This window comes from Rhinopithecus roxellana, chromosome 1, assembly GCF_007565055.1.
Source record: "Rhinopithecus roxellana isolate Shanxi Qingling chromosome 1, ASM756505v1, whole genome shotgun sequence".
Classification (NCBI taxonomy): Eukaryota; Metazoa; Chordata; class Mammalia; order Primates; family Cercopithecidae; genus Rhinopithecus; species Rhinopithecus roxellana.
This window is the reverse complement of record NC_044549.1, coordinates 130020271-130044596: the sequence shown is the minus strand read 5'-3', so window position 1 is coordinate 130044596 and position 24326 is coordinate 130020271. Positions and strand designations below refer to the sequence as shown.

At 42.0% G+C, this 24326-nt stretch overlaps 1 protein-coding gene across 1 annotated transcript in view; it reads right to left on the bottom strand.

The window, feature by feature from the left end:
• Positions 1-458: 458 nt before the first annotated feature.
• The window catches only part of C1H3orf70 (chromosome 1 C3orf70 homolog), an 82859-nt gene continuing 58991 nt past the window's right edge, over positions 459-24326 (bottom strand). Inside the window, exon 2 of the mRNA XM_010376586.1 lies at positions 459-1042. Within this exon, the coding sequence (XP_010374888.1) occupies positions 486-1042 (557 nt within the window). The 3' untranslated portion in view covers positions 459-485. The remainder of the gene's footprint in view (positions 1043-24326) is intronic.

Below are 24326 nucleotides of genomic sequence, written 5' to 3'. Positions count from 1 at the left end.
AAGAAACGGCATCTACTAGTGCACACTCAGTAGGGAGTGCTGCTTGCGTAGGACAAGCAGGACAGGACGGGAGTGCCTGTGAATATGCCAAAGGGAATGGCAAGAGTCTCTCTGTGAAGGACTGGCTACTGAGAAAACACTGGTTCCTTCCCTTTGGGTACCTCCTCAATCTGATCCAAGATACTCTGCAACCATCACTTCAGCGCCTTCAAATCTCCCAGTGAAATTAAGGCTGGGTCATGATTCATGACACCAGATGCTACATAGAAAGTAAGTCAAGATACAAAAGAAAACTGTTTATAATAAAAAGAATGTCTTAGTTGTAAGACGGAGAGAAGCTAATCAGCATACCACTGAACTGCTACGGTTGTTGGTTGGGGGGTGGGTGGGTAAAAAATATCAACAGCATCGGAAAAAAGGATCCACCAGACAAAAGGTACAAAAGCTCGGCGTGGGTCCGAGGCTGCGGCTTCCCGTCTGGACTCTCACACGGTCGTTTCTATCGTTTCAATCACTTCCAGGTCAGACTGTGAGGGGGAGAGAAGGGTGCACTCATCTGGTTCCCAGCTGCTCTCTGGACTGTAATCTTCCTCTGAACTCAGTTCTGCTCCTTCTTCTGTGTCCTCGTCACACGATTCCACATAGTGAGCCCCGATCGCATTGATCCCAGAGTCCTCAGAACTTGAGGGAGAAGAGCAGTGATCTATTTTTGGTGTATTGCTCTCTTTTGAAATTAAGGCATCGTGTGCAGAGACCTCCTCAGGGCTCATTTTGTGGGAATGCGGCGCCGGCTGCTTCTGCACATAACACATCTTCCCATTAATACATTTAACCTGATAGTTGTCAATAAAGAGGTCTGAAATCATACAGTACCTTGGTGAGTCAGGGGGAAGGGGAGGCTGGAAGACAGACGCAAATTTCAAAAAGTGTTCGGTGAGCGAGACTGAGATCTGAATGGTGTTTGTGGGTTCCCGAGGCCTGGCAGGAATCTCCGTGCTTGGAAGCTGTTCCACAGGGGTCATAGGCTGATACATATATTTGCCTGTGGAGACACAAAAAGACACTTGAAATCTATGAGTATTACACAAACTATATTAATACGGCCATAATGGTTTCTGAGGACTCGATGTCTTTAAAAATATTTCAGTAACACCTCAAAAGAAACTAGTAATAAAATCATTCAACACTGGTATAGTCAATTAAAAAGTCAGCATGGTATATAATAATTTTCATCTAAAAGACTCGATCTACTTTCCAAATCTCAATTTATATTTGAGTCTTTCTGATATCTCTGAAGTAGGTGGATAGACATTATAATCCTTATTTTACAGACAACTTTAAGTTGTTCATCAGACAACTTTATGTCTGTTCATCATACTAGAACAAAAAAGGTCCACAATATAGCATGGTAAAAAATACAACCTGTACAGCCGGGCGCAGTGGTTCACGCCTGTAATGGGCAAATCACTTTAGGTCAGGAGTTCCAGACCAGCCTGGCCAATGTGGCAAAACCCTGTCTCTACTAAAACTAAAAAACTTAGTTGGGCATGGTGGCACATGCCTGTAATAGCAGTTACTCGGGAGGCTGAGGCATGAGAATCCCTTGACCCCAGGAAGCGGAGGTGGCAGTGAGCCAAGATTGTGCCACTGCACTCCAGCCTGGGTGACAGAGTGAGACCCTGTCTCAAAAAAAAGTTGTAAAACAGTATAATGTACTGTAAAATTATAATTCCATGTTTATCTCCAATAATGTTTGTGTTAATGTATATATTCTTCCAGTTTTTAAATGTATGTAAGTTTATTATCAGAATTATGGAGGACTTTCACTTTCCAGGTGTCTATGTTCTAATTACAATATACACACACCTATATATTTACTGAATAGGTAGTGGCCCACTGAATTGTCCCAGCACCCGCAATGACTGGGGTAAGGTTTAGGGTGGGAAATGATTTCTCTCAGGACCAAAGCTCATCAGTGGCCTATTCAGGAGGTTCGCCCCCACCCCCCCACCCCAATTCCACTGGCACTAAGCAACTCAAGCCAAGCAGAAGCAAAGGGCAAATGCACAGAGGGATGCAAAGGACACCCTGCTGGATGTTTCCAGGAGGCCACAAGGTTATCTCCGAGCCTTCCTCTCTGCTCTGAGACCGCAACTGTTTCCCACATAGTTGACGTGGAAGTAAAACCTAAATGGATTTGGTCCTAATGTCTCTCTTTCCTTATCCCATTTTTTTTTATTATTATACTTTAAGTTCTAGGGTACATGTGCACAATGTGCAGGTTACATATACATGTGCCATGTTGGTGTGATGTTCCCCACCCTGTGTCCAAGTGATCTCATTGTTCAATTCCCACCTATGAGTGAGAACATGCGGTGTTTGGTTTTCTGTCCTTGCGATAGTTTGCTGAGAATGATGGTTTCCAGCTTCATCCATGTCCCTACAAAGGACATGAACTTATCCTTTTTAATGGCTGCATAGTATTCCATGGTGTATATGTGCAACATTTTCTTAATCCAGTCTATCATTGATGGACATGTGGGTTGGTTCCAAGTCTTTGCTATTGTGAATAGTGCCACCATAAACATACGTATGCATGTGACTTTATAGCAGCATGATTTATAATCCTTTGGGTATATACCCAGTAATGGGCCTCATCCCATTTTTCATTCAACATCTAGCAAAGCCTCCCATGTGCTAAGGAAATAGGGTTGAAAATATCCAATCTGTAAGTCTAAAGTGATTTCAAAACAAAAAGCTAAAGCAGGCATGGGGGGCCTAAAAAATCCCAGAGACAAGTAGCCACAATTGTGGGCATCATTTTGGATTTTTCCTAATTCAGTCAATTTGTCGGTTCATGTTGTATCTTCTGCACACTGTTGACAGGGCTTTTAACCTTAGTACTACCTGCATTTTGGACCAGACAATTCTTCGTTGTGGTGCGGGGGGGCGGGGGGGGGGGGCGCTGTCCTAGGTGCTGTAGGGTGTTTAGCAGCATCCTGGGCCTCTCCCCACTAGATGCCAGTAGTAACTGCTTCCCAAATAAGACAAATTCCCCAAGGGGTGAAATCACCTGGTTAAGAACCAGTGATTTATGGTATCTTCATGAGCATCTTTCTGCAGGCAAATCACTCATGTGTATGGCACTTGCTCCTGTTTCTTTCTTTATCAGACTGGAAATTCTTCTAGGACAGGAATCACATTTGTAAGGAAAACTAGCTTAGGTTTTATAATGTTAATGATGCCACAGGAGAGTAGCAATTTCAGATTAGAAATGTAAGTAGTAAAGAGGCCACAAATCATGAAACGTCAGTAATCTATTAAGATCAATCAAGCCTGCTTATATTTTTTTGACTCCTGTATAAAAATGTCACTCAGGTACCACAATTTCTTTATAACCAAATTACTCTAAAAATACCTTCATTTTCATCCTAGGGTACCGTATGAAGAAAGTACATTTAAAGTCGTTAAGCCTCTGGGTTCCCAGGGTGCTTCCAAGCCTGGACATAACTCATGCAAACCCCATGGTCTGATAAAAATGCAGAGAAGAACCATCACACCTGCCTGGGGGAACTATGTTTAAAATATACCAGGCATCTTCATTTCTCCAGCTCTTTAAAAGGTAATTACTACTCGTCAGGCAGAGTTAAAATCAGGTCAGATCTAAGAGGTGGCATGCTAGGACCTCTGCCCCTATGCACTGTGGACACTATTGGCTGAAGGGCTAAAGAAGGCTGACCTTTAAGCTTCCCTCCAGATCCTCCAGCCCCAGGATTAGAGCAATGTATGTTTGGGCACGGGATAGACAACGGACGTAGAGAACCTGGGGAACGACTCTTCTGTCCATAGAGTGTTAAATAAAACGTGGAATGAAGTTTTCATCTTTTCCATTCTTGGCTGGTAGTTACTCAGCTCAGGAGGCTGTGGAAGGCGGGCCGTCAAGATGTGCTTGCTGTATAAGCTGGCTAGGTTCATCCTGCCCTAAGTAACCTGTGATTTAGTTATCACTTGTCACAGCCATAGGATCCTCGTAGTTGATTCAGGCCTTCCAGAACCATCCTCAGACCCAGAGGGAACAAGGCTTTATTTGTCCAAAGATAGAGGGAAATGGTGAAGTCCGGCTTTGGGACTTCCCTCGCTCCATCTCCTTTTTTCCTTTCCCTCCTTTATGCTTCTTCATAATTTCTTTGCTCTCTTTCCTCTTGGTTCTTCTCCTCTTTCTCTGGTCCCCTCTCATCCAAAGCTTAATTTTTCTTTCTTGAAGTGTAGTGCTGTGGACCAAATGTTTGTATCCCCACAAAATTCATGTTGAAACCCTAATCCCCAATGTGATGGTATTTGGAGGTGAGGCCTCTGAGGAGTACTTAGGTTTAGATGAGGCAACGAAGATGGAGCCTCTAATCATTGGTTTAGTGCCCCCATGAGAAGAGGAAGAGACCAGATCCCTTTCTCTCTCCTCCATGTGAGGATACAGCATCTGCAAACCAGGATGAGCGTCCTCATCAGACACTGACTCTGCCTCACTCTTGGATTTCTCAGCTTCTAGACTGTGAGAAACACACGTTTGTTGTTTAAGCCACCCAGTAAATGGTATTTTATTATAGCAGCCCAAACTGACCAGGACACGTAGTAAAAGAGAAATGCAGCTGGGTGAGGAAGATGTGAACCGGATTCCATTTCTATGTCTATTAAATGTGTTTATTCAGAGCGAGGTGCGAGCCCATTATCTGGTGATATGGGGATGCAAAGAAAGAGAGAAAGAAAATAGTAAAGATGGCCACATAAAAAACCTTTAGTAACCACCTTTGAAATATCAATTATTATATCGTACTTACTATATTGTTTATAAACACAGAAATAATTAAGCTCAAAGATTTAGTTTTATAGGGTTGTGAAGGGTTAGTGCTTTGCTCCAATCCCTGATAACTTACATCCCTGGGGTATCCTAGGCTGAGAATCCATGTTCACATAGCTCCGAGGCACTGCAAGATCCTGAATTATCAGAGAGATTCAATTATGTTTACTACGAGAATAAAATGAACACACTTCTTTAACAGCAAGGATTGAAACAGATTTCTGGCGATTTAGTCAAAAAATTCAATAACCACTATATTCTCTGAACAATCTTAATTAAGAGTTTGCTGTGTTACTTAAAGAATGTGTTACTTAAATGGATGAGAACTTTTAAAACCTAAAGCTCTAAAAGGAAAAGATACTCAGAATGAGGGCTTAGAGAAAAAGAGCAAAAGGAGGATCCATTTGATCCAGCAATTCCACTTTTGGGTACATAGCCAAAAGAATGGAAAGCACAGTCTCAGGAATATTTGAATATCCATGTTCATAGCAGCATCATTTGCAACATCCAAAAGGTGGAGCAACCCAAATGTCCACTGATGGATGAACAGATAAACAAGAGCTCATATATATGTAAAATATATTAAAAGGAAGAAAATCCTGACCCATGCTACAACTAGAAGAACCTTGAGAACACTATGCTAATAAGCCAGTCACAGTAAGACAAATACTCTTGATTCCACTTGTTTGATGTACCTGAAGTAGTCAATTCATGGAAACCGAAAGTAGAGTGGTGTTTGCCAGGGACTGGGCATACAGGGGGGATGGGGAGTTGTTGTTTAATGGGTAGAGTTTGAGTTTTACAAGATGAAAAGAGATGTGTAGATGGATGGTAGTGATGGTTGCACAATATAAATGGACTTAACACCACAGAACTGTACACTTAAAAATGGTTAAGATGGTAATTACGTATATTTTACCAAAATTTACCAAGAAAATGAGTGACCTCAGGTAAACTGCATGCATAGTTCAGTTCTTTGACTTTATATATTTTAAATTAGTTTTATACTTTTTTTTTTTTTTTTGAGATGGAGTCTCTCTCTGTGGCCCAGGCTGGAGGGGAGTGGCACAATCTCAGCTCACTGCAACCTCTGCCTCCTGGGTTCATGCGATTCTCCTGCCTCAGCCTCGCGAGTAGCTGGGATAACAGGCATGCACCACCATGCCCAGCTAATTTTGTATTTTTAGTAGGGATGGGTTTTTTTTTTTTTTTAATTATACTTCAAGTTCTAGGGTACATGTGCACAACGTGCAGGTTTGTTACATATGTATACATGTGTCATGTTGGTGTGCTGCACCCACTAACTCATCATTTACGTTAGGTATATCTCCTAATGCTATCCCTCCCCCCTCCCCCTCTCCCCATAATAGGACCCGGTGTGTGATGCTCCCCTTCCTGTGTCCAAGTGATCTCATTGTTCAATTCCCACCTATGAGTGAGAACATGTGGTGTTTGGTTTTCTGTTTTTGTGATAGATTGCTGAGAATGATGGTTTCCAGCTGCATCCATGTCCCTATAAAGGACACGAACTCATCCTTTATTATGGCTGCATAGTATTCCATGGTGTATATGTGTCACATTTTCTTAATCCAGTCTGTCATTGATGGACATTTGGGTTGATTCCAAGTCTTTGCTATTGTGAATAGTGCTGCAATAAACACACGTGTGCATGTGTCTTTATAGCAGCATGATTTATAATCTTTTGGGTATATACTCAGTAATCGGATGGCTGGGTCATTTGGTATTTCTAGTTCTAGATCCTTGAGGAATCGCCACACTGTTTTCCACAATGGTTGAACTAGTTTACAATCCCAACAGTGTAAAAGTGTTCCTATTTCTCTACATCCTCTCCAGCACCTGTTGTTTCCTGACTTTTTAATGATTGCCATGCTAACTGGTGTGAGATGGTATCTCATTGTGGTTTTGATTTGCATTTCTCTGATGGCCAGTGATGATGAGCATTTTTTCATGCGTCTGTTGGCTGTATGAATGTCTTCTTTTGAGAAGTCTCTGTTCATATCCTTTGCCCACTTTTTGATGGGGTTGTTTTTTTCTTGTAAATTTGTTTGAGTTCTTTGTAGATTCTGGATATTAGCCCTTTGTCAGATGAGTAGATTGCAAGAATTTTCTCCCATTCTCCCATTCTGTAGGTTGCCTGTTCACTCTGCTGGTAGTTTCTTTTGCTGTGCAGAAGCTCTTTAATTTTGGCTTTTGTTGCCATTGCTTTTGGTATTTTAGACATGAAGTCCTTGCCCATGCCTATGCCCTGAAGGGTATTACCTAGGTTTTCTTCTAGGGTTTTTACGGTTTTAGGTCCAACATTTAAGTCTCTAATCCATCTTGAATTAATTTTCGTATAAGGAGTAAGGAAAAGATCCAGTTTCAGCTTTCTACTTATGGCTAGCCAATTTTCCCAGCACCATTTATTAAATAGGGAATCCTTTCCCCATTTCTTGTTTTTCTCAGGTTTGTCAAAGATCAGATGGCTGTAGATGTGTGGTATTATTTCTGAGGGCTCTGCTCTGTTGCACTGGTCTATATCTCTGTTTAGGTTACTGTCGCCTTGTAGTATAGTTTGAAGTCAGGTAGTGTGATGCCTCCAGCTTTGTTCTTTTGACGTAGGATTGTCTTGGCAATGCGGGCTCTTTTTTGGTTCCATATGAACTTTAGAGCAGTTTTTTCCAATTCTGTGAAGAAACTCATTGGTAGCTTGATGGGGATGGCATTGAATCTATAAATTACCTTGGTCAGTATGGCCATTTTCACGATATTGATTCTTCCTATCCATGAGCATAGTATGTTCTTCCATTTGTTTGTGTCCTCTTTTATTTCATTGAGCAGTGGTTTGTAGTTCTCCTTGAAGAAGTCCTTTACATCTCTTGTAAGTTGGATTTCTAGGTATTTTATTCTCTTTGAAGCAACTGTGAATGGAAGTTCATTCATGATTTGGCTCTCTGTCTATTACTGATGTATAAGAATGCTTGTGATTTTTGCACATTAATTTTGTATCCTGAGACTTTGCTGAAGTTGCTTATCAGCTTAAAGAGATTTTGGGCTGAGATGATGGGGTTTTCTAAATATATAATCATATCATCTGCAAACAGGGACAATTTGACTTCTTCTTTTCCTAACTGAATACCCTTGATTTCTTTCTCTTGCCTGATTGCCCTAACCAGAACTTCCAACCTTATGTTGAATAGGAGTGGTGAGAGAGGGCATCCCTGTCTTGTGCCAGTTTTCAAAGGGAATGCTTCCAGTTTTTGCCCATTCAGTATGATATTGGCTGTGGGTCTGTCATAAATAGCTCTGATTATTTTGAGATACGTTCCATCAATACCGAATTTATTGAGCGTTTTTAGCATGAAGGGCTGAATTTTGTCAAAGGCCTTTTCTGCATCTATTGAGATAATCATGTGGTTCTTGTCTTTGATTCTGTTTATATGCTGGATTACGTTTATTGATTTGCGAATGTTGAACCAGCCTTGCATCCCAGGGATGAAGTCCACTTGATCATGGTGGATAAACTTCTTGATGTGCTGCTGGATTCGGTTTGCCAGTATTTTCTTGAGGATTTTTGCATCGATGTTCATCAGGGATATTGGTCTAAAATTCTCTTTTTTTGTTGTGTCTTTGCCCAGCTTTGGTATCAGGATGATGTTGGCCTCATAAAATGAGTTAGGGAGGATTCCCTCTTTTTCTATTGATTGGAATACTTTCAGAAGGAATGGGACCAGCTCCTCCTTGTACCTCTGGTAGAATTCAGCTGTGAATCCATCTGGTCCTGGACTTTTTTTTGTTGGTAGGCTATTAATTATTGCCTCAATTCCAGAACCTGCTATTGGTCTATTCAGGGATTCAACTTCTTCCTGGTTTAGTCTTGGGAGAGTGTAAGTGTCCAGGAAATTATCCATTTCTTCTGGGTTTTCTAGTTTATCTGCGTAGAGGTGTTTATCGTATTCTCTGATGATAGTCTGTATTTCTGTGGGGTCGGTGGTGATACCCCCTTTATCATTTTTTATTGCGTCTATTTGATTCTTCTCTTTTCTTCTTTATTAGTCTTGCTAAGCGGTCTATCAATTTGGTTGATCTTTTAAAAAAACCAGCTCCTGGATTCATTGATTTTTTGGAGGGTTTTTGTGTCTCTATCTCCTTCAGTTCAGCTCTGATCTTAGTTATTTCTTGCCTTCTGCTAGCTTTTGAATGTGTTTGCTCTTGCCTCTCTAGTTCTTTTAATTGTGATGTTAGAGTGTCGATTTTAGATCTTTCCTGCTTTCTCTTGTGGGCATTTAGTGCTATAAATTTCCCTCTACACACTGCTGTAACTGTGTCCCAGAAATTCTGGTATGTTGTATCTTTGTTCTCATTGGTTTCAAAGAACATCTTTATTTCTGCCTTCATTTCGTTATGTACCCAGTAGTCATTCAGGAGCAGGTTGTTCAGTTTCCATGTAGTTGAGCAGTTTTGATTGAGTTTCTTAGTCCTGAGTTCTAGTTTGATTGCACTGTGGTCTGAGAGACAGTTTGTTATAATTTCTGTTCTTTTACATTTGCTGAGGAGTGCTTTACTTCCAATTATGTGGTCAATTATGGAATAAGTGCGATGTGGTGCTGAGAAGAATGTATATTCTGTTGATTTGGGGTGGCGAGTGCTGTAGATGTCTATTAGGTCCACTTGGTGCAGAGTTGAGTTCAATTCCTGGATATCCTTGTTAACTTTCTGTCTTGTTGATCTGTCTAATGTTGACACTGGGGTGTTGAAGTCTCCCACTATTATTGTATGGGAGTCTAAGCCTCTTTGTAAGTCTCTAAGGACTTGCTTTATGAATCTGGGTGCTCCTGTATTGGGTGCATATATGTTTAGGATAGTTAGCTCTTCCTGTTGAATTGATCCCTTTACCATTATGTAATAGCCTTCTTTGTCTCTTTTGATCTTTGATGGTTTAAAGTCTGTTTTATCAGAGACTAGGATTGCAACCCCTGCTTTTTTTTGTTTTTCATTTGCTTGGTAGATCTTCCTCCACCCCTTTATTTTGAGTCTATGTGTGTCTTTGCATGTGAGATGGGTCTCCTGAATACAGGAAACTGATGGGTCTTGACTCTTTATCCAATTTGCCAGTCTGTATCTTTTAATTGGACCATTTAGTCCATTTACATTTAAGGTTAATATTATTATGTGTGAACTTGATCCTGTCATTGTGATATTAACTGGTTATTTTGCTCGTTAGTTGATGCAGTTTCTTCCTAGCATTGATGGTCTTTACATTTTGGCATGTTTTTGCAATGGCTGGTACTGGTTGTTCCTTTCCATGTTTAGGGCTTCCTTCAGGGTCTCTTGTAGGGCAGGCTTGGTGGTGACAAAATCTCTAAGCGTTTGCTTGTCTGTAAAGAATTTTATTTCTCCTTCACTTATGAAACTTAGTTTGGATGGATATGAAATTCTGGGTTGAAAATTCTTTAAGAATGTTGAATATTGGCCCCCACTCTCTTCTGGCTTGTTGAGTTTCTGCCGAGAGATCTGCTGTTAGTCTGATGGGCTTCCCTTTGTGGGTAACCCGACCTTTCTCTCTGGCTGCCCTTAAGATTTTTTCCTTCATTTCAACTTTGGTGAATCTGGCAATTATGTGTCTTGGAGTTGCTCTTCTCGAGGAGTATCTTTGTGGCATTCTCTATATTTTCTGAATTTGAATGTTGGCCTGCCTTACTAGGTTGGGGAAGTTCTCCTGGATGATATCCTGCAGAGTGTTTTCCAACTTGCTTCCATTTTCCCCCTCACTTTCAGGCACACCAGTCAGACGTAGATTTGGTCTTTTCACATAATCCTGTATTTCCTGGAGGCTTTGTTCATTTCTTTTTCCTCTTTTTTCTCTAGACTTCTCTTCTTGCTTCATTTCATTCATTTTATCTTCAATCATTGATACTCTTTCTTCCAGTTGATCGAGTCAGTTACTGAAGCTTGTGCATTTGTCATGTATTTCTCGTGTCATGGTTTATATCTCTGTCAGTTTGTTTATGGCCTTCTCTGCATTGATTAGTCTAGTTATCCATTCTTCCATTCTTTTTTCAAGATTTTCAGTTTCTTTGCACTGGGTACGTAGTTCCTCCTTTAGCTCTGAGAAGTCTGATCGACTGAAGCCTTCTCCTCTCAACTCGTCAAAGTCATTCTCCGTCCAGCTTTGATCTGTTGCTGTCAATGAGCTGCATTCCTTTGGAGGGGGAGATGTGCTCTGATTGTTTGAATTTCCAGCTTTTCTGCCCTGCTTTTCCCCCATATTTGTGGTTTTATCTGCCTTTGGTCTTTAATGATGGTGACGTACTGATGGGGATTTGGTGTGGGTATCCTATTTGTTAGTTTTCCTTCTAACAGTCAGGACCCTCAGCTGCAGGTCTGTTGGAGTTTGCTTGAGGTCCACTCCAGACCCTGTTTGCCTGGGAGTGGAGGCTGCAGAAGATAGAATATTGCTGAACAGCGAATTTTGCTGTCTGATTCTTGCTCTAGAAGCTTCCTCTCAGGGGTGTACTCCACCATGTGAGGCGTGAGGTGTCAGTCTGCACCTAGTGAGGGATGTCTCCCAGTTAGGCTACTTAGGGTTCAGGGACCCACTTGAGCAGGCAGTCTGTCCATTCTCAGATCTCAGCCTCCATGCTGGGAGATCCACTGCTCTCTTCAAAGCTGTTAGACAGGGTCATTTACATCTGCAGAGGTTTCTGCTGCTTTTTGTTTAGCTATGCCCTGTCCCCACAGGTGGAGTCTACAGAGACAGGCCGGCCTCCTTGAGCTGCAGTGGGCTCCACCCAGTTTAAGCTTCCCAGCAGCTTTGTTTACCTACTTAAGCCTCAGCAATGGTGGGCGCCCCTCCCCCAGCCTCACTGCCACCTTGCAGTTAGATCTCACACTGCTGTGCTAGCAATGAGGGAGGCTCTGGGCGTGGGACCCTCCGGGCCAGGTGTGGGATATAATCTCCTGGTGTGCCGTTTGCTAAGACCCTTGGTAAAGCGCAATATTAGGGTGGGAGTTACCCGATTTTCCAGGTGTTGTGTGTCTCAGTTTCCCTTGTCTAGGAAAAAGGATTCCCTTCCCCCTTGCACTTCCCAGGTGAGGCGATGCCTCGCCCTGCTTCAGCCCTGGCTGGTCGGGCTGCACCCGTTGACCAGCACCGATTGTCTGGCACTCCCCAGTGAGATGAACCCGGTACCTCAGTTGAAATTGCAGAAATCACCCATCTTCTGTGTCGCTCGTGCTGGGAGCTGGAGGCTAGAGCTGTTCCTATTCGGCCATCTTGCTCTGGGACCCCCTGGGATGGGGTTTCTTCATGTTAGTCAGGCTGGTCTCAAACTCCTGACCTCAGGTGATCCACCCGCCTCAGCCTCCCAAGGTGCTGGGATTACAGGTGTGAGCCACTGTGCCCGGCTATACTTTTAAATTAGTATAATTTGCTGTATTAACAGACTACAGGGAAAAAAAACCCATATGATCTGGAATATTTAAAGAATTCCTGCCACTCCATAATGAGAAAACAACCCAATTTTCTTAAAAAGGGGTGTGGCAACATAAGAGTAAGACTGAGGGATCTTTACAGTGATGGAAATGTTCAGTATCTTGCCTGTATTCATGTTAATACCTTGCTTGTGATATTGTACCACTGTTTTGCAACTTAATTGCCATTGAGGGGAACTAGGCAAAGGGTACATGAGAGCTCTGTATTTCTTAAAATTTTATATAAATCTATGATTTTTTTCAAAATGTATAATCTAAAACAACAGGGAAATAATCACCATAGATGTGATGACGTACCCTTTTTGGTGTATTATATCAGGAGGTACATGCTGTTGATACATTTCATTACAGGTGATGTTTATTAACCTTGTGGTGCCTGTCTAGGTTTCTCCCTTGTAAAGTTACTATTTTTCTCTTTGTAAGATATTTTAGGACTGTGCAAATATCCTGTTTCTCACCAAACTTTCACCAGTTTTAGCATGGATAGGTAGCTCTTGTCTGCAACAAATATTACTGTGGTGTTTGCCAAACAGTGATTTTTTTTTAAACAACACACCATGATTCTTGAGATTTTCTATTTACATCATTCCTTCTACGTTTATTAATTGGAATTCTATATGTGAAATTGAAGACACTGGGATGAAATCACATCTTATCAGACCCAAACAAACTAAAGCCAGGAGAGTCTGAAGAGGGGAGGGCTTGTGCTATGTCTGAGATCAAGACTTGTCTCAAGGACTTTCTAAAATAACTCTAAGAGATTCTTTCTTTAGGACTGCAGCAATTCAGACAAGATGTCCTCGAAAGAACACCTGCCCAGTAATGGCATCTCCACTGAAAAACAGAGGCCAACTTGTGTTATAATTCCCAAATACATTCAACATATTTGGAGACTTTTTCTGATTTTTTTCTTGGTTGACACAAGCACCAGAGGCTGCTCCTTCTCCCTCATTTATTTATTCATTCAATTATTTATATAAGCATGGACTCACAGGTATTTATTCTGTGTATTGCTACCTGTTACTATGATTTATTTTGTTACTCATATTTTTCCAGATTTAGCTCTTGGGACCTGTGTCCTTTCAACTATTCCCATCCTTGACTGAAGACTTCTTTACTTTCTGGCACTAGAAGACATTACTGGTTTATCTGTACTTTCCCTGGGTCAGTCTGGGAATCAGCCATTTCTCCAAGGGGCCCTAGTTCCTTTTATTAAGAACTTATACGCATTCTTCAGCCTGTTGTCAAAATACTCCTGTGAAGTGGAATCTTAGTTTGCAAATGACTCATTCAAATCACTCTCTGAGCTCATCCATAGGAAAGTGAAGACAATACCTTATTATAGTATCCAGTACCCATTTTAAAAATAATATTAAAAAATCACAAACCCATTAATTTATCTTTAATCTTTTTAAAGGGAGCTGAAATCACTTTCTCAATCATGAAAGTGATCATACAACATGGCCAACATAAAAACCAACTGTGGGCTGGGCGTGGTGACTCACGCCTGTAATCCCAGCACTTTGGGAGGCCAAGGTGGGCGGATCACGAGGTCAGGAGATCGAGACCATCCTGACTAACACAGTGAAACCCCTTCTCTACTAAAAATACAAAAAATTAGCTGGGCGTGGTGGCGGGCACCTGTAGTTCCAGCTACTCGGGAGGCTGAGGCAGGAGAATGGCGTGAACCCGGGAGGCGGAGCTTGCAGTGAGCTGAGATCCGGCCACTGCACTCCAGCCTGGGCGACAGAGCGAGACTCCATCTCAAAAAACAGAAAAAATAAAATAAAATAAAAAAACTGTGACCAGAAAATGAAAAATATGAAAATCACATTGAGAGTGGAGGTACATGAATCAATACTGTGAGCTGGTTTTCAAAGGCCAATCAAACCACAAATAAGTAACTTCCACTATTAAAGTTTTGATTCATAATATTTATGATGTTTTCCTTCTCTGGTGTTTGGCAATAATATGCCTTTTCACAATGCCTCGAGACACTAAAAAAGATTTACATTCTCATCCTAGCCCTTTGGTTGAAAAAAGAAAACAGAAGAGTTACTACATTCCCAAACTCTTACAACAAGAGAGGAGTCAATTTTCAGACTCAGGCCTTGAGACACCCTGTGTTCTTTCTTCAGGAAGATACCCATTACTTAATAAGGTTTAGATCATGCTCTATTAGTTACCCCGTCATTCTCTGCCCTTAACTTCAGCTAACATTGCAATTTACAGCACTGTATAATTACATCGCAGATATATAATTCCTTGAAGATGTTTCTTTCTCTTGGTTGTATAGCACAAAGGGAATGAAAAACAAAAAATAAACCCAAACAAATATAGAAAATAAACAAAATAAATGTGTAAGCCCTGCTAAGCTACTGTGTGTACCTTGCTCAACTATTTGATCAATTGTGCACTTTGATTCTTTAAAAAGATCCTTTTGGGGGGAATATGAGCTTTTTGCTTTTGCAGATAGTTTTATGGTTGTTAAATGTGTGTCCTCCTTGACACATGAAGTATATTGCTCTCAGGGAATGAAAAGTAATTTAAATATTTGTGCAAGCAAAATATAATTAGAAAGGTAAATCTACTGAAAAAAATGAGTGGCCTGAGGTAAACTGCATGCACAGTTCAGTTCTTTGACTTTATATTTTGAATTACAATTATGTTTATTTTACTCCCAAGGGCATTCATTATTTTGAAAGTAATGTTAAATATTCTAATTTAGAAATTTCTGGAAGGTGCATTTTTCACTGAATAGCATATCACAAACCAAAAGCAAATGAACTTAGTATTTATTATAGCCAACATTTCTTGTGGCCTGGCCCTTCATCCTGCCCCACTGGCAGTCAATACACCAATATTTTCGTACTTTGAGCTGTGAGGACACTAAAGTTTGCATATTTCCCAACAAGTTGAAATTCTCAATCAGAAATATATGTAAGATCCTAGTTTCTTCATTTTAAAATTGCATGTACAACTTCTTTAGTATGGCGGAACATATTGTAAAGCAAATCTAATGAGACCACAAGAAGCATGGCTTATTTACTCATCTAGCAAATCCTTATTGCATATCTACCATGCTTATGCCACTAAGTCAGATGCTACGCGGAAATAAAATGAAGTAGAGTATGCAGTCATGCTTCTAGGAGCTTTCAGACTGATATAGAAGATAAGTAAAACAAGAGTTGATTAAGATTATAGGAATACATGCAAAGGCGTTCACCAGGTAGTGGAACAGGATTCAAGTTTCACTGAAGGATTTTATATGGCTATCAAAAGACAGAGACCGGTATTGTAGCAGGCAGAATGGCTCCAATGTAGTAGCTCGACATGTGGGGTTAGACAGTCGATCAAAAGGGCAAAGGAGGATGGTTTCTGAGGAAGACTGAGGCTGGATGGGGCCTGGAATGCAAAGCCAGGGAGTTCAGATGTGGGTAGCAATGGTGAATGGCTACAGATTACTCAAGAAGTAAGTGATGACAAAAGAAGGACTGTAGAGAATGTGGCCTGGTAAATGTGTGCCGATGGACTGGAAAGAGAGGAGATGGGAGTTAAGAGGCTGCTACAGATTTTCAAGCACAAGGTTTTAAGTCACATGGCTTGGAAGAGGAGGAAACACAGGAGACACATCTTGTGAAGGTGGCAGAGCCCAGGGGGTTAGGACAAAGACTGTACAGTCAGACACACCTGGATATGCATCCCAGCTCGCTACTTAGAGCTGTCTGACTTTTTTTTTTCTTCCAGGCAGAGTCTTGCTCTGTTGTCCAGGCTGGAGTGCAGTGGTGTGATCTTGACTCACTGCAACCTCCGCCTCCCAGGTTCAAATGATTCTCCTGCCTCAGCCTCTCAAGTTGCTGGGATTATAGGTGCCTGCCACCACACCCAGATTTTTTTTTTTTGTATTTTTAGTAGAGACAGGGTTTCACTATGTTGGTCAGGCTGGTCTTGAACTCCTGATCTCAGGTGATCCACCTGCCTCGGCCTCCCAAAGTGCTGGGACTACAGGCATGAGCCACTGTGCCTGGCCTGTTTGACATTTTTGAAACTGTTTATCTCATATTTTCAGTTTCCTCTTATAGAAGTGATTAATGATATCTACCTTAGAAGGTGGTTGAATGGTTTAAACATGAAAATGCTTTCCAAGCAGTAACTCAGTATCTGGCACACTGTATACATTCTGTTATTCTTGCTGCTTACAGAAGGCAAGGGCTGCCTGGAGGTGTCTCCAAGCTACTCCAGAGCTTTTCTTGGTCGCATTTAGCCATCCCTGCCAAGCCCAGGGCCCTCTCATTCCTGAGTTTCTGGTACCCAGCTTCCTGATTCAGTTGCTCCCAAACCCTAGAGTCTGCTTTCACTCTGTTTTTCAAACTAATATTTATTGAGCCTCAATTATGTGCCAGGCACTGAGCTGGGTTCATGGGGTAAAAATAGCAGGCAAAGCAGACAACCCCGTCCTCGTGGAGCTTATACTCTAGGAGAGTATGTATACTTCAAATCTCACATGAAAAGATATAAATGATTAAAACCAATAAAAGTGATTGGCAAAAAGTGATAAGAAAAGTCAACGATTACAAATCATATATTTGAGGCCAGGCGCGGTGGCTCATGCCTGTAATCCCAGCACTTTGGGAGGCCTAGGTTGGGGGATCACGAGGTCAGGAGATTGAGACCATCCTGGCCAACATGGTGAAACCCCATCTCTACTAAAAATACAAAAATTGGGTGCAGTGGCGCACACCTGCAGTCCCAGCTATTTGGGAAGCAGAGGCAGGACAATCGCTTGAACCCTTGTGGAGGTTGCAGTGAACCAAGATCATGCTACTGCACTCCAGCCTGGCGACAGACGGAGACTCCATCTCAAAAAAAAAAAAAAAAAAAAAAAAAGGGACAATGTGTAGTGCAGGTTGAGTATCCCTTATCTGAAATGCCTGGGATCTGAAATGTTTCAGATTTACCAAAGCACTAAACTGATGTCAGCAATCAAGCCACTACCCCTCTCCCAGTATCATGCTGGTATCTGGATTTCAGTCAAGTAAGAGAGAATGGAGGTAGTGGAACAAAGTACCACCAAGCAACCTGTACAGGGCAGGAACCCTTTACCAACAGACTTCCATAAGCTACGTTGCTCCAGGCCACACTTCGACACCCTCAAGTATGGGCAGCTAAACCCTGAGACCAACCTTAAATATAACATTTCTGTAAGTGCCATAAATCAAAAATAGAGAAGCTGTTTGCCATACTTAGGAATTCGCAACAGCCAATCTGAAAATTAGAGATAATGAAGGCTTTATACTTTTTAACTACATTTAGTCCTACCTGAAGTCAAATCTGGTTGAAGGGACAGATACATGCAACAAATTCTTGTGTATTTTAACAAGCAACCACCAGTGAACAACCAAGGGGAAAGAGAAGTGTAGAATGCAACCCCCTTACAATCCAGTTTGGGTCACATAAACATCCAAGGACGCCACAAGAAGAACTATAAGTATTAAGCTGTGGGTATAGATGATACGTGGTGTAGAAGTTAGAGAAAAGCGAGGGCTGGAAGAGCTAGAAAAGACTCCACAGAAAACACGGAATGTAAATTTAAAAAGAGCTAGGACCTGAACAAAAGAAAGTAAAGTGAAAAGCCTTGTGCAACAGTAACAGTGGGGGGAGAGGGAAGTATGGGATGCCTGAGGGATGGTGGGGTAACCGGCCTGAATGGAGCTCTCCTATGACCCCAGACCAGTCTCTTTACTTAGATACAGTCATCCCTCAGGATCCTCAGGGGATTGGAGAAAGAACCACCCCATCCCCACAGAAGTCAAAATCCAGATACTCAAGTCTCATATAAATGGCATGGTATTTTTCGTATAACCTATGCACATCCTTCTGTATATTTTAAATCATCTCTAGATTATAGTACCTAATACAAAGTAAATGGTTTGTAATGAGTTATACCCTGGGTTTTTGTTGTTGTTGTTGTTGTTGTTTTGAGATGGAGTCACTTTGTTACCCAGGCTGGAGTGCAATGGCGTGATCTGGGCTCACTGCAACCTCCGCCTCCTGGGTTCAGCGATTCTCCCACCTCAGCCTCCCAAATCCCCTGTAGCTGGGATTACAGGCATGAGCCACCATGCCTGGCTAGTTTTTGTATTTTTGTAGAGATTAGGTTTCACAATGTTGGTCAGGCTGGTCCCAAACTCCTGACCTCAAGAGATCTGCCTGCCTTGTCCTCCCAAAGTGCTGTGATTACAAGCATAAGCGACTGTGCCTGGCCTATTTGTGTTTTTTATTGTTGTAATTTCTTAGTTCTTTTCCCAGGTATTTTTAATTCATGATTGGTTGAATCCACGGATGCAGAACCAGTGGATACGAAGAGCCCACTATAATGTGGCAAGAGAAAAATCCTTCCCTTGCCATAGGAGATGGGACACAGTAAGAGCTATTCTGCTGAATAAACCAGCACGATGGAGCCCTTCAATCTGTAGACACAGCTAACTCCAGTTGAGAGAGGCTCCTTCTAGGGCCAGAGAGTTTAGAAACTTCTGGTAGATTAAAAAAAAAAAAAAAAAAGAAGAAGTCTCCTAGGCTTCCAGTTCGTATTAGGTGGCCAAATAAGGGTTTCATATAGTGAATATGTCTGCTTGTTTCCATGTAAGTTGGAAAGTCATAGTTATCCACCTGGAGCTATTCTGCAGAGCTAGCTGAATACAGTTATCGGTTAGAAAAGAGAGCTGAGGTAGGCTTCTCACAAGGAGAGGTCACTGGGGGTGAGATGAAGCATGAAAACCATATGCTCAGAAAAAGGATGGCTGCTGACAGAGGCACACAGAGACTTGGCCAGTCTGTATTAAGTGTCTGCACTCTGCAGTGTAGGAAAACAGTGCAGAGAAGTGTGACCGGAGGGAAAGAGGCATAAATAGGGAAGTGGCTGACTGCAGAAGCTACTGTTGTTACAAGCTGAGAAAAACTGCATGAGTCCCACTGCTTTTCAAATCTAAAGATGGTTGTTAATGTCTTTCATGTTCATTACCATTATTATCTTTGATATTTTAATAACAAGCCTTGACCTTATAGGCATTTTATGAGACCATCTCAGCCTCCTGTCCTCTGCAAAAATCACTAGTGTGTGGGTTGTTACTAGACTGAACAACAGATTTCTAAAATTGCAGTCTGAAAAAATCCATTTTGAGAACAGTGAAATCCCTATGGGGGGAGGGGAAGCAAAGTAGAGCCTGGAACATGATGATTCTGGTGTAGTTTTCTGCCATTGCTCTAGCACACAGCTGTAGAGTTCTACGGACACCAAATAAGTTATTAGCAGCCATTAAGTCAATGGACAGATATTGCTAACAGACTAAAGCTAAGGGAACCAGTAAAAGACATCTGTCACATTTATTTATTGATAAGGGGATGAAAAGTTCAGAAAATTACAAGAAAAGGGTGCTAACAAGTCAACCTGACTCAAGAAAAATAAGGTCTTGAAGCATCTGTGCTTAGCACAGGAACTCAGAAAGACTCAATGTTTACTGATTTTTTAAAAGATGTAACTTAGTTAAAACTTTTGTAGGGGAACGTGTCTGTAAATTATTCAAGAACCTCATTTTCAATATGAAACAAGCCAATATAGCCTTCTGAAACTTTTTTTTTTTTTTTTTTTTCTGAGATGGAATCTTGCTCTGTCACCAGGTTAGAATGAAGTGGCACGATCTTGGCTCACCACACCCTCCACCTCCTGGGTTCAAGCAATTACCCTACCTCAGCCTCTCGAGAGGCTGGGACTACAGGTGAGTGCCACCACACTTGGCTAATTTTTTGCATTTTAGTAGAGACGGGGTTTCACCATGTTGGCCAGGATGGTCTTGATCTCCTGACCTTGTGATCTGCCCACCTCGGCCTCCCAAAGTGTTGGGATTACAGGTGTGAGCCACCATACCCGGCTGAAACTTCATTTTTTTAATAACCATAATAAACACATTCAAAATATCAATGAGCTATTAACATACACATAAATTATGGTTCCCAATATAATCAAAGACAATATATTTTTTCTTTAATAATTACCTCTCATTTCTCCTGAAACTGTAGTTAAACCAGCCAATTTTAAAATTGGTGCCAGTAGGGAAATCCAAAGCATTAGGGGTAGGAAGTAATGAATTTAATATTTACAACTAACTAGTGTGTCTACTTCACTGTGTATCTAACTACTCCTGAATGGAGACAAGAAAACTCATATGATGGCACCAAAATTCAACTTGAAGCTTTGTTCCTGAACCATCTCTTCCTTATAATAGTTGGGTTGTAAAATCTATGGAGGGAGTCATTCCACAGTAAGCATTAAACAGTAAAGAGAAAAGAGGTCCAGAGTACAGTAAGACTATGAATATGCTAGCTGTCAATTCATTGCCACTGAGCTCCAAATTTTCCCTTCCATATATGCTCTGCCATAATGGACAGAATTCCTTTACAGAGAATGTGATGACGCTTTCTTGGTGGAGGGTGCAGAGGACTCTGCAGGAGGAAGGGACTCTGCTGCTGCTGGCTGCTGCGAGTGTGAGGGGTCTCCTGGAGCTCTACTCCAGCCATGCACCCAGAACACGTGGTTCCTTGCACACTTACAGTCCTGGCTTGGCCTAGTGATAACCTTCCCATGCCCTCTCCACAAGGCAACCAATATTCTGAAGACCTCCTGCCCACACTAAGCTTCTGCTCCCACTACATAGCCACACCATTAGTTGCTGATTGACTGTGCCCACCTGCACTGCAGAGGGCTGCATACTGCTTGCCAAGCAACTGCAGACCAGTACGACCTGGGGAAGCAGCATGTTTCTCTGCTGTCCTTTGGGCTGAACCCCAGCCTTGGGGAGAGGACCTCCTTCCAAGTTTGTCCTGCCTTGGGTATTCTCCCAAGGCCCTGGGGAACTGCATAGAATTTCCTTAATTTCTCAGAGTTTAATACTACTCTATATTAAAGTTCCTCCCCGTTTAATCCACTGTGTGGTTTCCATATCCTGTTTGGTCTTAAACTGATTCAATGACCAAGGTATGGGATTTCTTACAGTAGTAACTTTGATTGTCTACTGAGAAAATAGCATTAAGAAGTAGTTTATATATTTGGAACCTATATTAATAGATAATAAATGTCATATATTAAAATGCTACTAATTGGTGGCTCCAAGATGGCCAAATAGGAACAGCCCCAGTCTACAGCTCCCAGCCTGAGCGATGCAGAAGACAGGTGATTTTTGCATTTCCAACTGAGGTACAGGGTTCATCTCACTGGGGCTTGTCAGACAGTGGGTGCAGGACAGTGGATGCAGCCCACTGAGCGTGAGCTGAAGCAGGGTGAGGCATCGCCTCACCTGGGAAACACAAGGGGTCAGGGAATTCCCTTTCCTAGCCAAGGGAAGCTGTGACAGATGGCACCTGGAAAATCGGATCACTCCCACCCTAATACTGCACTTTTCCAAGGCTCTTAGCAAACGGCACACCAGGAGATTATATCCCGTGCCTGGCTCGGAGGGTCCCACGCCCACGGAGCCTCCCTCATTGCTAGCACAGCAGTCTGAGATTGAACTGCAAGGCTCAGTGAGGATGTGGGAGGGGCGTCTGCCATTGCTAAGGCTTAAGTACGTAAACAAAGCAGCCGGGAAGCTCAAACTGGGTGGAGCCCATCACACCTCAAGGAGGCCTGCCTGCTTCTGTAGACTCCACCTCTGGGGGCAGGGCATAGCCGAACAAAAGGCAGCAGAAACCTCTGTAGACTTAAATGTCCCTGTCTGACAGGTTTGAAGAGAGTAGTGGTTCTCCCAGCACGGAGTTTGAGATCTGAGAACGGTCAGACTGCCTCCTCAAGTGGGTCCCTGACCCCCAAGTAGCCTAACTGGGAGGTACCCTGCAGTAGGGGCAAACTGACACCTCCCACAGCTGAGTACCCCTCTGAGATGAAGCTTCCAGAGGAAGGATCAGGCAGCAACATTTGCTGTTTAGCAATATTCGCTGTTCTGAAGCCTCCACTGTTGATACCCAGGCAAACAGGGTCTGGAGTGGACCTCTAGCAAACTCCAACAGACCTGCAGCTGAGGGTCCTGACTGTTAGAAGGAAAACTAACAAACAGAATGGACACCCACACCAAAACCCCATCTGTACATCACCATCATCAAAGACCAAAGGCAGATAAAACCACAAAGATGGGGAAAAAACAGCAGAAAAGCTGAAAATTCTAAAAATCAGAGCACCTCTCCCCCTCCAAAGGAACACAGCTCCGCACAAGCAATGGAACAAAGCTGGGCAGAGAATGACACGTTGAGAAAAGAAGGCTTCAGATGATCAAACTTCTCCAAGCTAACGGAGGACGTTCAAACCCATCACAAAGAAGCTAAAAACCTTGAAAAGAGATTAGACAAATGGCTAACTAGAATAACCAGTGTAGAGAAGGCCTTAAATGACCAGATGGAGCTGAAAACCATGGCACGAGAACTATGTGATGGATGCACAAGCTTCAGTAGCTGATTTGATCAACTGGAAGAAAGGGTATCAGTGATTGAAGATCAAATGAATGAAATGAAGCGAGAAGAGAAGTTTAGAGAAAAAGGAAAAAGAAATGAACAAAGCCTCCAAGAAATATGGGACTATGTGAAAAGACCAAATCTATGTCTGATTGATGTACCTGAAAGTGACAGTGAGAATGGAACCAAGTGGGAAAACACTCTGCAGGATATTATCCAGGAGAACTTCCCCAACCTAGCAAGGCAGGCCAACATTCAAATTCAGGAAATACAGAGAATGCCACAAAGATACTCCTTGAGAAGAGCAACTCCAAGACACATAATTGTCAGATTCACTAAAGGTGAAATGAAGGAAAAAATGTTAAGGGCAGCCAGAGAGAAATGTCGGGTTACCCACTAAGGGAAGTCCATTAGACTAACAGCGGATCTCCTGGCAGAAACTCTACAAGCCAGAAAAGAGTGGGGGCCAATATTCAACATGCTTAAAGAAAAGAATTTTCAACCCAGAATTTCATATCCAGTCAAACCAAGCTTCATAAGTGAAGGAGAAATAAAATCCTTTACAGACAAGCAAATGCTGAGAGATTTTGTCACCACCAGGCCTGCCCTACAAGAGCTCCTGAAGGAAGCACTAAACATGGAAAGGAACAACTGGTACCAGCCACTGCAAAAACATGCCAAACTGTAAAGATCATCGATGCTAGGAAGATACTGCATCAACTAATGAGCAAAATAACCAGCTAATATCATAATGACAGGATCAAATTCACACATAATAATGTTAACCTTAAATGTAAATGGGCCAAATGCTCCAATTAAAAGACACAGACTGGCAAATTGGATAAAGAGTCAAGATCCATCAGTGTGCTGTATTCAGGAGACCCATCTCGTATGTGCAGAGACACACATAGCCTCAAAATAAAGGGATGGAGGAAGATCTACCAAGCAAATGGAGAACAAAAGAAGACAGGGGTTGCAATCCTAGTCTCTGATAAAAACTTTAAACCAACAAAGATCAAAAGAGACAAAGAAGGCCATTACATAATGGTAAAGGGATCAATTCAACAAGAAGAGCTAACTATCCTAAATATATATGCACCCAATACAGGAGTACCCAGATTCATAAAGCAAGTCCTTAGAAACCCACAAAGAGACTTAGACTCCCACACAATAATAATGGGAGACTTTAACACCCCACTGTCAACATTAGACAGATCAACGAGACAGGAAGTTAACAAGGATATCTAGAAATTGAACTCAACTTTGCACCAAGTGGATCTAATAGATATCTACAGAACTCTCCACCCCAAATCAACAGAATATACATTCTTCTCAGCACCACATTGCACTTATTCCAAAACTGACCACATAGTTGGAAGTAAAACACTCCTCAGCAAATGTAAAAGAACAAAAATTATAACAAACTGTCTCTCAGACCACAGACTACAGTGCAATCAAACTAGAACTCACTCAAAACACT